Source organism: Thermobia domestica, chromosome 13 (genome assembly GCF_964235325.1).
Source record: "Thermobia domestica chromosome 13, izTheDome1.hap1.1, whole genome shotgun sequence".
NCBI lineage: Eukaryota > Metazoa > Arthropoda > Insecta > Zygentoma > Lepismatidae > Thermobia > Thermobia domestica.
Window position 1 is genome coordinate 70,356,396 of NC_137466.1, and position 17,001 is coordinate 70,373,396.

At 33.6% G+C, this 17,001-nt stretch overlaps 1 protein-coding gene across 1 annotated transcript in view; it reads left to right on the forward strand.

Moving 5' to 3' along the window:
- LOC145668220 (uncharacterized) overlaps positions 1-17,001 on the forward strand; it is a 112,618-nt gene that overhangs the window by 77,648 nt on the left and 17,969 nt on the right. The window contains exons 15-18 of the mRNA XM_081735872.1: positions 3,523-3,750; positions 4,737-4,901; positions 7,097-7,342; positions 8,669-8,837. Coding sequence (XP_081591998.1) covers positions 3,523-3,750; positions 4,737-4,901; positions 7,097-7,342; positions 8,669-8,837 — 808 coding nt within the window. The remainder of the gene's footprint in view (positions 1-3,522; positions 3,751-4,736; positions 4,902-7,096; positions 7,343-8,668; positions 8,838-17,001) is intronic.

Here is a 17,001-nt window from a genome sequence, read left to right on the forward strand (position 1 = left end):
TTATATAACATAATTAAAGAGTTTTATTTTTACTTAAATAACCAATATTATTTTTATATTTTTAAAAGTACAATATAAGATAATACTTAATCAGGTTTAAAAGAATTTTAACAAACACAAACAACTTATTGTAAACTAATGAGGTTCTCCGGCGTGAAAAGTAATTAAAAAACAAAGATGTTATGGAAAACCTCAGGGTCTAAATGATGAAAATCATTGCATATAAAAAGATAAGGGAGAGGACAGGCATCATCCAGAAATCAACCAGAAAATCATCGAGTATTCTTTCAGATTTGAATCCAACGAGATAGCTGGACTAAACATGGGTGGATAGTTGATATTATTACCGTAAGCTGTATTTTTCACTTTTGTGTATCAAACGTTGTCATTTTTTAAGGCTCCAAGCTAAACAAATTGGTTTCCCAAGTAATAGTAAAAATGTATTTTATATCCTAATTTTTTTAAGTTCATAAAAATAAAGCCTTGCTTTTTATAAAAAAATATTAATTTATTAATTTAACTTTACCCTTCAATTAATTTAATATATAAACAAAAATACTCAACTACCAAAAATAAATACTCTAAAACCCTAATTGCCTCTTTATTTAAACATGGCTCCTTAAACCCTAACTACCTCACTATTTAAACAATAAGACAGTCTTTTAACAGTAAGTGAAACTGGTGTTACACCATACAGAAAAGAAAATGACACCTGGAACGGAAGGTTTTGAGGATGTGGTTTCTAATTTAATGTTTTTTTTTATGTTTTCTTTGTTATCGTCTGAAATGTTAATAATTTATTTTTTCTGACTTCGTCTTGAAGTGTAATTAAATGATTCTTGTTCCTTTAAAATAAATTTGCGTTATAGGTTTTACATAAAGTTAATATTAAACTAATTTTGATGTTCAAATATTAAACATTTGTATCAGAAAAACTACATTTTACGAAGTAAGGTACATTTAAATAGATTTGAAGAGGAACACAATCAAACCATTTTGATTACAGTTTATTTCAAGAAAACAGAGAAATAATTCCCCATATAAATCAATGGGCTATAGAAGCCAAGATGGTCCATATACTCAACAGTAACACTTTAATCTTCGGTGAACCTGGCTTCAAGTCCAGTGAAAGTACAATATCCGGGCATTTGACGCAGCATCTGTTGCAGTAATCGGACAATTACTTGAATTGAAAGAAAGAAGGGACATTTTCAAAGTATAACAAACCTAAACTAAAACGGATGTACTGCTCATACTGGGTATATATAAACGTGTATCAACCAACAAGCTATCTCTCTAGTCAGATACTTTCTTTAACTTTAACATCAGGAAGAATTGTGAATAAAGCAATTGACTGAGATTCATTCCCCATCTTTGATAATCTTTCATCATTTCCATCACGTACATTACAAACCAATTACTAGCAACAAAACTCAGTGATATAGGTAACTGAGACCTAAGTCTGCATCTGAAACTATGAAATCTCAGTTGAGGTTAAGGAAGAAAACTGGCGGATTAAAGTAACAATGGTGTAAGTCGTTTCTTCAAAAAGAAAGACTTAGACACACAAATAGATCTAAATAAATCAATATCTTAACAAAAAAAAGTAAGTCAGAGCTTCATTCAATTGTCAATAGATGTCAGTAGAAGTTCTAATGATAAAGGAAATACTTGTTTTGTTCTCGAATTTATTACAGTATCTTTATGTTAATTTCTAAAACGAAAAAGGAAAAGAAAGAAGAAAAACAAGATAGTGTGCTTTGCGCCACTCAAATTTTAACTAATGCGTCCAATTAAGCAATTCTACTAGTGCATTTTATTGCTGTTTAAACTCAAACATTTCCTTACTACAATAATATTTAATTAAAGATTAATTTTAAGATTAATTTTAAGCCACAATCACAATGCCATGTTTCAGAGGTAAATTGGAATGAATTAATGGAATGGAATGAACACCTGTAAGAGTTTTATTGAAATTAAATTTTAGGAGCTTTTATTTCCTGTGATGAATATTACACATTTTGTCCCAATAGGAAACTATTCTTTAAACTGCACTTATCAGAAATTACAATGAACAGAAGCAGATGCTCTAATGTTTAGTGACAATGAAATTCCAGTTTCATTAATACATATGTCATTTCAATGTGAACATTTTCGTGTTTAATAATTTTGATTATTCTTACCATACATTTTATAATTATTTTTATTTAATTTTATAATAAAATATTCTTTATCACCTGTCCGTTTAATGTGTATGACTGTTTCCATCTTTTTCCATAAGTTAAGTTCCAAACTTTATTAAACATGCTATTCTTATGAAAAGATTGTTTCCAGTCCAAAGACAATGAGTTTCACGAGTAGCTGGGAACGATTTGTTTGTCACAAAATTTTGCCCTTCCCCCCAAAAAAGGTCTTTCATGAATGAAATCGAGACTAGATGCATAATGCTCCTACAGATTATGAGCTCAAAAGCATTTTAGATCTTTGTCATGCTACAGAAATTTGTTGAATGCGCTTAAAATTGTGGATTTCAATAGGACTTTTTTAAAAATTGAATCCGAAAACATTAGAAATATTTGAACATTCCTCTTTTCTTCTTCTCTTTACATACGTCTTAGTTAAGAACCTATTTAGGCAATTTCATAAATACGGTTGTTCATTCATAATATATTCCTGTACTGATTAATACTAATTTTTAAATGAGAATCCTACGTTCTATATTAGTTAATATCAAATTTTAGGTTTACTAAATTAATATAAATCATTTATCAAATTCCGGAATGGCCCACTATAAAGAAAGAAGAAGGAGGTTTATTTGCATTTTTGCTGACACCAAGAACTGGTGTAAATAAAATGGATTTTTTCTATTGTCATACTAATTAATCCAGAACATGTGACATGATATACTTGTAACTAGCTATATGTTATAAAAACCTAAAATGTACCATACATCTTAAAATGATAATTTTATAGTGTGAATTAAAAGTAAAGGTAGTTAACGATAATACAATTGTAAAATTGTTTATACGGAGTTTCCAATAAATTTTAAGCACAAAAGAACTGTTGTTCATGGGAATGGGAAAGTGTCTACGATTGGATAAATTTTTACTTACCCTTTTTGTAATTTGGTGACGCTGAATGCAACAAATTATCTTTAAACATATTCATCTATAATGTCACGAGAAAAATTGCTTCAAAGTTTGGAGTCTCATTTTTATTTAAACCCAATATCTGAGTTCATTTTTCTTGTGACCTCAAGGATAAATTCGAACGTTTAGAAATATTTCTGTTGGATTACATGTCTTGTAGCTACCATAGAAAGTGCAATTAAAAATTTATCTATTCTTCTGTACTTTTACCATTGGCATAATGGGTAATTCTTTCTAGGTTAGAAAAGCTGAGATTCTGATATAGTAATATTTGTGTCATTTTTAAAAATTACTACTGTAAATTAAATGTTTGTTAATTGCAATAACATCATTGCTTACTCTTAAGATACCCTGTTTCTCATAATTATTTAAGAAATGTACCATTCATGGCTTGGTGGTCGACTTGTTCGAGACGAGTGGCAGTGGACTACAACGAAGACGCTAATTCCAAATAAACCAGACAAAACAGGATATCCGCCATGGGTTGAAAATAATAATGAATCGAAGATGAAATGTTTGAATCTTGACAGATGGGAACATGATCATCCAATTATATATGGAGAAGATTGCCAAGTGAACCAACGTTTCATATGCGAGAAAGGTAAGCTCTCAAATTATTATTATTATTATTATTATTATTATTATTATTATTATTATTATTATTATTATTATTATTTTAGAAAAGCTGATAGTGTAAGGAAGACAACATATCTCCCGTAGTTACATCAACTTTCCATCTACGTGGTCCCAAATGCAATTCTGCTCGTCAGTAATAGCAGAGAAGAAGTTTCTAGGCAAATTCTGCTTGCCCTAATTTTGCATTACATTTCTTATGTCATGTAATAAATAGTTTTTGCATTTGTAAATTTTGGTACATTTCAAGTTGGTCATCCACAAATAATCCCTAATAACTCTTACGCTATTAGAACACTTGCGTTATTGTTAGAGCTCTGATGTGCACTAACGATACATTAAAAAATGGCAGCTATCCCATGTTTGTGGGACAATTAATATAAAATTTAGTAAATTTCGTATTGGTTCCCACAAATAATCGCTAATAATTCTTACACTATTAGAACATTAATGTTAGTTCTAGAGCACTAATGTGCACTAACGATTACTAACGAATGAAACTTGTTGCATGTTTGAGGACAATTAGTGTGAAAGTTGTTAAATCTCAAGTTAGCCTTCACATATAATAGCTAATAACTTTGACACTATAATATAACAGCAACGTTACTGTTAAAACATTAATATAATCTACCGCTGCATAACGAATGGGACCTGCATTATATTTGTAACTCAATTAGTGTAAAGGTTGGTTAATCTCCAGTTGCCTCCGTAAAACAATCTCTTATAAGATTTATACTATGATAGCATTAACCGCAGTATTAAAGTTCTAATGATGCACTAACGAATTGAACCTATCCCATCTTTGTGGGAAAATTAGTGTAAAATCTGATAAGAGTTGTTAGCCCCTAATATGTGAAATTGGACGGGCCCCTAATCCAGTTCAAATTAACAAAAGTAGTATAGTGTAGTTTATATTGCTATCATAATTTATCTGTACATGTTCTGCTATTACAGATTCAGTCCAATTAACACGCGTGTTTAAAGGAAGAACATTAATTAAATTCTATGCTAACAAACTCTCATGGAATGAAGCCAGTGACGTATGCGAGGAAGATGGGGGATATTTGGTGGACATTGAATCAAAAGAAGAATTGAAATACGTTATAGAGAGTGCTTTAAGTAAGATTTTCTAATGTACTTTTTATGTTTTCAATTTTGCTTTTTTAAATTAATATAATTTAAGAAATCACCATTTTAATGGTCTTCAAATATATTTCTGAAAAATACATCCTTGAAATAAAATGGCGATTATTCAATACAAATTAAAATGTATCATTTAAAGGTTAATCGAAGTATCAAATGCTTTTTAATGTTTTTTGTTGCTTTTTCTATCTAGTAATGAATCTTTATCAATTTTGTAAAACTGTCTAGACACAAAAAATAGAAAGGGTATTTTTTTGATATTCGTATTTCCACTCAAACCCAATTTTTGCTTTTTTTGGGACGTGTCTGATGACAAAAGTTACCTAGAACATCATATTTCACGTTGTTGTAGTGTAGTATCGGGAATACCGTCCAAATTATTTCACAAAATCTTTGATATATATATATATATAACTCTTCTAAAATTTGTTTTAATAACAAAAGGAAAATCCTACCCTGGATTAAAGCAAGAAAATGGAAAGGCAAAGCAAAATCTGGTCCTTTTGTGTTAATATTTCAATGTTAATTGACTTATGTTTCCTAAAAATACATCACTTTGATGGTGCAAGACATATATATATATATATATATATATATATATATATATATATATATATATATTCATTCTAAAAATATGAATAGTCCATGGTTTCTGAAGGTATTATACGCACGGATGACACGTCCATCTTATTTTTTTTATTGTACCAAGAAAATGTATAAATCAGTGATTCGAGCAGGAAGTATTTATTTATTTAATGACTTAGGCACCTTTTCATCTTCTTATTATTATTTTGTCATTATTATATTTCCAAAGGACAACACTAACAATAAATGCAGTCATCTTTGATGGATTTGTTCACAATACAAGTTCTATTATTGTCCCTTCTCTTTGTGAGCCAATTAGGAAACTAAACGAAGTAAGAAGTACCAGACGCTAGGCTGAGGAAGATGGAACTAATTCAGTTAGTACCAAAGCACCGTGAACCAAGATAAACCGAACCCAAACCACCAATGAACATATGAATTGCAAGGTGGCGATATTATACAAGTAGATCAAAGGCATGAGGAGTATTTACATGCGTTTCTCCTTCTCGATAGATATTTTCTACTGCTGGAAAAGTTGAGCAAAGAAAATGGGTTCAACGATTGTTGTCTCTGGCACAACTCCTCCATACTTCAGTCTATACATTATGCAGCAGTAGCTTAAATATTTGTCGTTAGTTTTCGACAGACTAACACCGTGTGTGTTGTGAATTAACGTAGCTACTGAGATGGAACCACGCTTTCTTCATCATGAGTAGAGATTCGAATATAAATAAAAAAAGTTCGATTTCCTGCAGTAACAATGGGCAGTACAGTGCACGTCTACCATGATCTGTAGAATTTAGTTCCTGTTAGGTCATTAACTGTCTTGTATTGCTTGCTTCAGGTTCAAGTACTTCAAGATGGGCCAACATATTGATTCGCGACTCTCTCGTCTGCTGAGACAGACACATCGTTGACTCAATGAGGTCTGGAATATCCGTTGGTGAATATCTTCTTTCTGCGCCTCGGTCCTTTGCCAACGCACTTTTTATATTCAATGATGCTCCTTATCAAAGACACGCCATGCTCCCTTACCTGCATGGATGACTCGATGGGTAGATCACAGTTGAACTCGAACAGGAATTTTTCCTGTGCTCTTTTCAGTCATCAGCTCTGTGAGTATTATTCTTTTTTGATACATATCCTGGTTTCCTTCTCCAACGGCATTTCGTGTCTACAGAGGTGGTTGGCTTTATCTTGACTGTTTTTTCCTTACAGCTGCAGGTTGTATTCTCCCCTTTTTTATTGAAAGCCAACGTGCTGCTTTCACAGTTCGCTACTGTAATATTAAATATTATTTCTACGTTGTATACTCTAGCGCTTTTCCAATTTCTCATTTTCCATGTCCTTTTCGTTTTATTTTGGCTCATCCTGTAGTTAAATAATTGTATTCTCCATTTCCTAGTTCAAAGCAGGAGCAGCTTTTCATGGACTAGAAACGCAAGTGTGAAGAAATAAACAGGCTCAGAACACTTCTGTTTTTAAGTCCAAAAATTACTTACTATGTATTAGTGCTATGTTTTATTTATTTCTATTTGTTCAATTTATTGGCCGGTGCTGATAATTATAATATTTGATTATTTAAGAGGTAAGCTTCACTGAGTTTTGGATTGGTGCTCAATATAGACAAAGGAAATGGATTTGGAGTAAAAGTAAAAAGCTGCTTCCTAATAATCAAGGGAAGGATGGGTTTCCTCCTTGGAACAGAACAAACGCCTATCCTGGAAAACATTGTATGGTGTTCGATCTTTTCAACAGCAACGGAGAGTCCTTCGATAGCAGATACTGCAATGAACTTCATTATTTTGCTTGTGAAGATATTACAATATATGGTACGTTATTTAATACCTGTTATCTTAACATTACTTTCTCATATTACGCATATATAATGTCATGTGATTGTGATGTGTACATTTAAAACATTTTCTTCCCTTTAGAAAACATGGATGGGAGTTAGTTGTTTAGAAATATAAGCATCTACAACTGAGACTTAAAATATTAGTTTATTCAGTGTAGTGTTGAGAATTTTCGTGAATTCTGACCCTTGTCTTAATATCCAATCAGAATACAAATTGCCGTGATTCAAAACATAAATGTACACAGTGTTAACGTAAACTTAAACCGTTGACAAAATGTATGTATTTTATTTACTGCAATGATTTCACAGCCACACATACACACACAAAAGAAGAATAAATAAATAATAAAAATTCTGTGCTGTATTTTGCTCTGTACGTATTTTGTTACATAGAATCCAAATTTCGAAATGACAAGACCTTGTCTATTTTTTTTATGAGTGAAAAACTAGAGATTTTGCATAGGGAGAATACACGTGCCTCAGCGAATTTTAGTACGTAAGATAGCACATACGTTTCTCGCCCATAAAACAAATTGACACGGTGAATCATCCGGTGGTTTCGAAATTTGGATTCTGTGTAACAAAACATATCGAATCCATACCTGGTGTCTGGTGTACAGAACTTTTATTCTTGTGTGTGTGGCTGTATAATAATTTTCAATGCTGACCATAAGAGGATGCACCGTAAAACACGAGTGCAAATAAGAGCAACTTCAGGAGATACACTTATCAGTAGTTTTATATTAAAAAAATGAAATGAAATCTTTGAGTTTTTCGTCCCACGGTGATGTCGGTTAGGCTAAAGGAGACGGTGATTATAAGAAATGAATGAAATGGTGGAATGAAGAAAGTGGGAGAACCCAGCGAAAACCAACGGACACGGTGTTTGTCCGCCACAAAGTTCACTTGGCGGGAGCAGGGTTTGAACCCGGGACCCATGCACCAGAGATGAACGCTCTACCACTGAGCCACCGCGGGCGCAGTTTTATATAACCATATACAGTAGTTTATATTTCTCTGAAAAACAATACAAAATTTAAAAACATAAATCCAAAATTGTCCTAAAGTAAAAATTGGTTTTAAAAAGTTGTTTCTTTTAAATTATAAGAACAATTATTCAGTATCATTGATTTTAACATTGGAAGTGATACTGAAAGGGGCGTCTAACTGTTAATTTTTTAAAAGGCTACTCATATTTTTCTTTTTTTAAAAAAGTTCTTGTATGTTTCCAAACCGAATTTCAATTATTGTTTGTGCTACTTTTAAATTTATCATCTATTTTATTCTTCCTTTGTTTTAGTTGATTTGGAAGCTCTTGCGTTGAAGCTCTCTAAGACACTGCAGGAAATGGAAGAGAAAGTGGAAAAAGATTTTGGAATTATTTTGGTCACTGACATGTCTCAAAGTATAACAAGCCAGAAATTTAAAAATCAGATCATGCTAATGAAAGCTTTAGTGTCCACTCTTACGTAAGCATTATAATATATAATTTTACTTTGCTCTGTACCGAATATTTATTACTTAATCTGATCGTGAGAAATTTATAGTTATAACAAAATTGTATTCGTTCTCCAGATTTACCGAGCAAGTGCAAATTAGTGTCGCCGATGGAGGTAGCCAAATGATCGAACGTATTAGATTGACCATCGTGAAGAGAAACTTTCGTGGGCATGGGGTTTCTTAATCATCCTCAATATCTATTTTTTTAGTTACTACTCATTTGCCCTGCGATGAAGTATTTTCATCTTCTCCTTATACTCTGTATACCTAGGTAGTTAGCTATCTCTAAACAGAAAAGGGTTACTATTTGACTTGTTACTAAAGGAAAGAACTAACACTGCGGTTTTAAAAGAAACATATTACTGCAAATAAACTCGCTAATAAATTATATTTTCTGTCAACATATTCTATCTTTTATTCTACCTTCTGAAATTAATTGATTTTTACATCATCCTTCTAAGATTTTACTATATTATCCTCTCATTTTGTTCTTCGTATATCCATAGATTTTCTCCCAGAAAATCTCCACCTACAAATTTACATACTCCGGAAATGTTTGTTATGTCAATAACATGCCCGTCTAAGAAGTTTCAGTTTAATTACAAACAATGTTTATATATCCTAACAACTACACGTCGCAAACTTCTTGTATTTTGTAACATTTTTCATTGACCTATCTTTCCATCTCTTTTCGTCTCAAATATTTGGTGAAGAAAAGACAAAAATATTTAATGATATCTGCTTCTAATCAAAATAGATGGTTTTCCAGCCTATTTTTCTTGTTTTTGTTGAGTTGATTTTAACGTCCCTTTTAGTAGCGAAGCTACATGAGACGGGACCTACTGATTAACGTGGAATCCGAACCACATGAGCTCACGCCGGGAATTGAACCCGGGTCTCCCACGCCAATGGCGCGTACGCTAACCGCTTAGCCACGAAGAAGTTATTTTTCTTGTCTTTTAGTAAATCATTCCAGTATGAATGGAATTAAAGATAACTTTGTCAAACTAACAGTTCAAATAGAAGATTAAGTGATTATGCTTTCAGTCAGTAGTAGTCCCCCCGTTATATCTCGCCGAGTCAGCAAAAATTTTTGTGACGTCATAGGTCAAAGGTCAATGACCTTGGCCCGGGGTCAATGACCTAGGGGTACCTAGGACCACCCCCTCTAAATTTTGGCAGGGGTACCTTGGCCCACCCCCTAAATTTTGGCAGGGGTACATAGGACCACCCCCCTTAAATTTTGGAAATTGCCAAATTTAAAAATTTGGTATGGTAGCCTAGGACCATAGTATGTACCTCTATCAGTATTGGGTGTCTATGTCGTTCCCTTTTATGGGTAAAAAATTGCCAAAAATTTAAATTTCGGGGGTTTTTGACCTAATTTATCCCCTTTGATGAGGTGTTATTACCCTATATAGTTATATGGGCGTATACAGGGGTCCATTACCTTTCATAAGACATGGGTATATTAATGCACCCCTTGAAAAATTTGGGAAGGGTACCTTGGCCCACCCCTTAAATTTTGGAAATTGACCAATTTCAACATTGGGTATTATAGTACCGGACCCTAATATGTATCATGATAAATTTGGGTGGTCCACCTCGTTCCCTTCTAGGGGTACAAAATTGCCAAAACTATAAACGTAAGCAATACGTTGTACCACGTGTTTGGTTTTCGACCTAATTTATCTCCTTGGATGAGGTCCTATTACCTTATATGATTATATGGTCATGTATAGGGGTCCATTACCTATCATAAGACATAGGTACATTTGTGCACCCCCGGTAGGGGCACCTTGGCCCACCCCTTTAATTTTGGAAATTGCCCAATTTAAACATTTGGTATTATAGTATAGAACACTAATATAGATCACTATAAATTTGGGTGGTCCACCTCGTTCCCTTTTAGGGGTACAAAATTGCCAAAATTTTAGTACAACCACGTGTTTGGTATTTGGTACATTTTATCCCCCTTTGATGAGGTTCTATTACCTTATATGATTATATGGTCATGTATAGGGGTTCATTATCTATCATAAGACATAGGTACATTGGTGCACCCCGGGAGGGGTACCTTGGCCCACCCCTTAAATTTTGGAAATTGCCCAATTTAAACATTTGGTATTATAGTACAGGTCCTCAATATGTATCATGATAAATTTGGATGGTCTACATCGTTCCCTTTTAGGGGTACAAAAATTGCCAAAATATAAACGTTGTACCACGTGTTTGTTTTTTTTGGTCCATTTTATCCCCTTTGATGAGATCCTATGATTACAAGGGGTCCATATCCTATCATAAGACATGGGTATATTGTTGCACCCTTCTTAAATTTTGGCAATGGGGGTCCACTGAAATTGTCCAATTGAAGCATAGTACAGGACCTCAATATGTTTCGGTGGTCCTATTTTCAAATTTTTAAGTACAACCACGTGTTCGGTTACTGACTCAATGTATTCTATTTGATAAGGTATGGACGGTATCTCCTTTCAATTTGGTAGTACCCTTCGGGTGTAGTACGGTCACGTGATCAATGATTTGGTTTTGATGCGCGACGAGGTCCCTGGTCAATGTTCTCTAGGAAAGATTCTTGGCATTTAAAACTTTTTTTTTCAACTTTTCAAACTAAAAAAAAAAAATGAAAACAAAAATTGAAACGAAAAATTTTCGAAACAAAAATGTTCAAACAAAAAATTTTAAACAAAAAATTCGAACATTTTTTAAACTTAAATTTCAAACAAAAAGTTTTTTAGTTTGAAACAAAAAAAATTTAAACAAAAAAAATTGGAAACGAAAAATTTCAAAACAAAAATTTCGAACAAAAAAATTTAAACAAAAAATTTTGCAACAAAAAAAAAATTAAAAATTTTCAAACGAAAAAAAATTTGAAACAAAATTTTGAAAACAAAAATTTCAAAACAAAAATTTTCAACAAAAAAAATTTCAAACGAAAAAATTTTTAAACAAAATTTGAAACAAAAATTTTGAAACAAAAAAAATTTAAACAAAATTTTTGAAACAAAAATTACAAAACAAATTTCAAACGAAAAATTTTCAAATAGAATTTAAATCAAACAGTGATCAGCTTTCACGGTTAACCGTTAAACTTTATCCGGTTTTTAACTATTCGATTAACAAATAAACGGTTTTCAACTATTCGATTAACAAATAAACGGTTTTCAACTACTCGATAAACAGATGAACGGTTTTAACCTTTTCACACCAGTGAGTGCAAGAGTTTACAATCTAAAACAAAAAGAAAATTTGTACTCGCTTTAAATACGCATCATTTTTGAAACAAGGTGTTAGTGTTCATCATGGATATACAGTGGAAACATCCATTTACCTGTATTCTCGCAGGGCCTAGTGGGTGTGGAAAAACGTATTTTGTGAAGCGATTACTGTCACATCTCCCAACCATGATCAATGCAAAATTTCGTAAGATATATTGGTATTATGCAGAATGGCAAGACGTGTATGCAACAATGCCAGTTCCAGTAGAATTTCACGAAGGACTTCCACGAATGAAAGATTTTCAGCCTCACGATGGACCACATTTGATTATTATTGATGACCATATGCGAGAAGTGAATAGTGATATTGTTGATATGTTCACAAAAGGATCACATCATCGAAATATTAGTGTGATTTTTATAACACAAAATGTATTTCATCAAAGTAAAGCAAATAGAAATATGAGTTTAAATTGTTCGTATTTGGTGTTGTTTAAAAATCCACGTGACAAGTCACAAATCAAGCATATGAGTTATCAAATCATGCCTGAGCATCCACTGTTTCTACAAGAAAGTTATGCAGACGCAACAAGAAATCCACATGGTTATTTACTGATGGATCTTAAACAAGATACACCCGATGAAATGCGATTTCGTACAAATATTTTTCCCGACGATTTGCATCATTATGTTTACGTACCAACAAAACATGTTTAAATTATTGTGCATGCGAAAAGAATGACTTAGTCTGTCACGATGTCTCCTACAGTGAAACACGCTGATCTGCTACGTGCTCTGCACACAGCTAAACCAAGATTGCGTAAAGCTATTATTGCCAATGCAGACGCTTCATTAATTCATAGTATTTGTGAATGTTGTTATAATGTCTTAAAAGGCAATGTTCCACTGACAAGTGCGCAGAAGTCAAGATTAAAGCGTTACAAGAACACGCTCCGCTATCTCGTAGACAATACAAAATCATTGGATAAAAAGAAGAAACATTTAGCCGTACAACAAGGAGGATTCTTACCTGCATTACTTGCACCTATTGTAGGAAGTGTGTTATCCAGTATTTTGTTTAAACAATAAACATCATGGAACATAGCAAGAAGATGGTTTTAGTGCCACCAGAAATGCTTCAACGAATGCATGCATCATCATCCCGTGCGAGTGAAAATCGAGAATCTAATCTTGATCGTGAAATGCAATCCATATTGAATACATCGTATCCAAGTGATGAAGAAAAATGGAATCAGTACAATAGAATATTACAGAAATATCTTTATGTGATACGTAAACAAGAAGAACCAATACCACTTACAATTACATCAATGAAACCTGATGGTGACGTCCCGAATGTTGACGATAGCACGAAACAAGAAATTTTAGCCGCAATACCACAAATGTATCGTAAGAAAGCCGAACTACTATTCCGTCGTTTAAAACAAGATGACGCAATTACGTGGGATCATAAAGGAACAGTGTACATCAACGACAATAAACTACATGGATCCAATATTGTAGACTTAATGTGCGATGTGACTCGACCGAGGAAACATTCTAATCCTCAAGGCTGGGAATTGTTTTGCAACTACCTTGCATCGTCAAACACACCTCAAGAATTGATTGGTAATCCACGGAGATTAAACTATATTGTCAAGCATAATAGTACAACAGCATCTGAAGGATCTGCACCACCAAAACCGACACCTGAATTATTTTCTTCCGGAGAAGAAGAAGAAGAAGAAGAAGATGATGATGATGTTTTAGAAGTCCGACCAAAAAGAAAACGTATCATTCCACAATGGTCAACGTACAAACCATGAACAAAAAGTTGAAATCCATTTATTACAATCCAGCACACCCTGCATCATTTTCTACTGCAAAGAAATTATGGCAAGCCACAGGAAAATCTATACCTCTAGCCAAAATAAAACTTTGGTTAAACAAACAACCTACCTACACGTTACATCGTCCTGTACGTCGTCGTTTCCGTAGAGATTTTTATCTTGTCAACAATATTGATGATCAATGGGAATGTGATTTAAATGATTTACAATCACTTCAAAACTATAATGACAATTACCGCTATATTCTTACAGTGATTGATGTGTTTAGTCGGTACGGGTGGGCTGTACCACTAAAATCAAAAAGTGCCGAGGATATAGTGAATGCATTTGAAATGATTTTCCAGGACAGGAAACCAATTGTACTACGTAGTGATCAAGGAACTGAATTTACCAACAAGACAGTACAAAAGTTTTTCAGGAAACACAACGTGCAACATGTTACAACAAAGGATCCAGATATTAAAGCCAGCATCGCAGAAAGATTTAATCAGACATTGAAACATCGTATGTGGAAATACTTTACCAAATATCAAACATACAATTACATCAAAGTATTGCCTTTACTTGTAAAAGCATACAATGAAAGTCGGCATTCCAGTATTAAAATGGCACCTGCAAACGTTTCTCAGGACAATTTACTGGAGGTGTGGCATAACTTATACGACAAAAAGCTACAACGTTCAAAACAAGATACGGATTTATCTGTTGGTGATACTGTTCGTATAAGTAAAACAAAACGTATCTTTGACAAGGGTTACCTCGAGAACTGGACTTGGGAAATATTCAGAGTAAAAGCCATTGTACCAAGAAACCCACCAGTGTATCGACTAGAGGATTTAAATCATCAACTTATCGATGGTGTTTTCTACAGAGAAGAATTACAACCAGTGCCGCTCCCTTCGACGTTCCTCATCGATAAAATATTACGTACAAGAACAAAAGGTCGCAGAAAGGAGTATCTCGTCCAGTGGAAAGGATATCCTTCCTCATTCAATTCGTGGATCCCTGCAATTTCATTGAAGAAGAAGAAGAATGGAACCTGATCAAGATTTTTACGTTACACTTCCCAGTAATAGTTCCATGGATTATTTTCCAGAAAATACATTGACTTCATATATTACGAAATTACAACGACGTGTAGAGTTTCGCCAGAAATGGGATGTGGCAATTGTAGAGATTCATTATCCACATTCTTTGCTGAACATTAACAGTGAAAACAATAAAATATATTACAAATCATCAAGTAGTAATGATCAAGAACCGTGGAAGGTTGTAACGATCCCTGTACGCTATTATAACAATATACGGGATCTTATTCATGCAATTAATATACATCATAAAGAAACCAATTTATTTATATCTCATGACGCAACTAATAATATATGCCTCATAAGACATCCCAAAAAGGAAATCCATACTTCTGTACAAATTTCACCAAGTGTTAGTTTAATGCTTGGATTTGAACCAAAAAGTGATTTAAAAGATATGGAAAAGGGACAATATACACCGGATGTACGATTAGGCTTACCATCACAAATGTACGTCTATTGTGACATTATTGAATCTGTCATTGTTGGAGATACAATGGTACCCTTGCTACGAATTGTCAACATGGATCCTGTGAATCATACTTTTGGAAGTCATGCAGTGCAAATCTTTAATCCTGCACATTATGTTCCGGTGGAAAAAATGAATTTTGAGCAAATACAAATCGATATAAGGGATAGCACAGGTCATCCTATGCCATTCACCTTTGGAACGGTGTGTACAAAACTACATTTCCGTCGTCGTCGTCATGACTGATCCGTATTTGCAATACTACCAAAAACAAGCGTTATCCGGTATCGGCAACGTCTATGTGGGAAGTCCCTATCAAGCAGGACATGGCATTGGAAGTTTCCTTGGTGGCTTATTTCGTTCAGTGTTACCACTTGTGAAGCAAGGAGCTAAAACTGTGGGAAAAGAATTATTAAAATCAGGTGCCAATATGATTAATGACGTTGTGATCTCGAATCAACCGCTGGAAGAATCGTTTCATCAACGGATGCAAGAGGCAAAAACAAATTTACAAGAAAAAGCTAAAAATAAGTTGAAAACTATGCTGGGAAGTGGATATCATAAACGAAAATGGGATGACTGCTCTCAGTTTGAGGTTGACCTTCCAACGATCAACAACACCATCAATCCTACAAAGAGACGTAAATTATCACATAAGAAGAAGAAGAGATCATTGGCATCGTCACCAGATATTTTTGATTAATTCAACGATGGCTTTCTTACATCATCAATCCTGTGAATGTGTAAAAAGTGAATTGGACATTTTTTCAACGTTGCCCACGCAAACCAGTGTTCTGGACAATCGTATTATTGGCTACAAACCAATTAGTTCAATAGCTGAAAATTCACCAATAGAATTTGTAGTGAGTGGTAGCAGTGATGAATACATTGATTTGCCACAAACCTTATTGTACATCCAAGCACAAATTGTGAAACCAGATGGTTCCTCCTTCATCAATACGGATAAAGCAATTGCACCTGTCAATGATTTTCTAAATGCTATGTTTAGTGAAGTACAAATCTACTTGAACAATAAACTGATTTCATTTCCGTCACATAATCATCCATATCGTTCGTACCTGGAAAAACTGCTCAATTATAGTGATGGAGCTAAAAATACACATTTACAAACAGCAATGTGGTATCAAGATACGGCTGGTCATATGAACGCAACCACAAGTGAGAACAAAGGATTTCAACAACGCTATGAACTGACAAAACAAAGTATGAAATTCGATATGATTGGACATCTTCATTGTGACATTTTTAATCAAGATAAATTTTTAATTCATGGAGTGGAATTACGTGTGAAACTTATTCCTGCAAAACCAAACTTTTGTCTCATGGCCGGTGAAAGTGGTGTCAATGCAAAAATCAATATTCTAGATGCATCGTTGCAGGTGAAAAAAGTCAGCATCAGCCCTAGTGTTAAATTGGCACACAATAAAATTTTACAATCTACACCGGCAAAGTATCCTCTGACAAGGGTT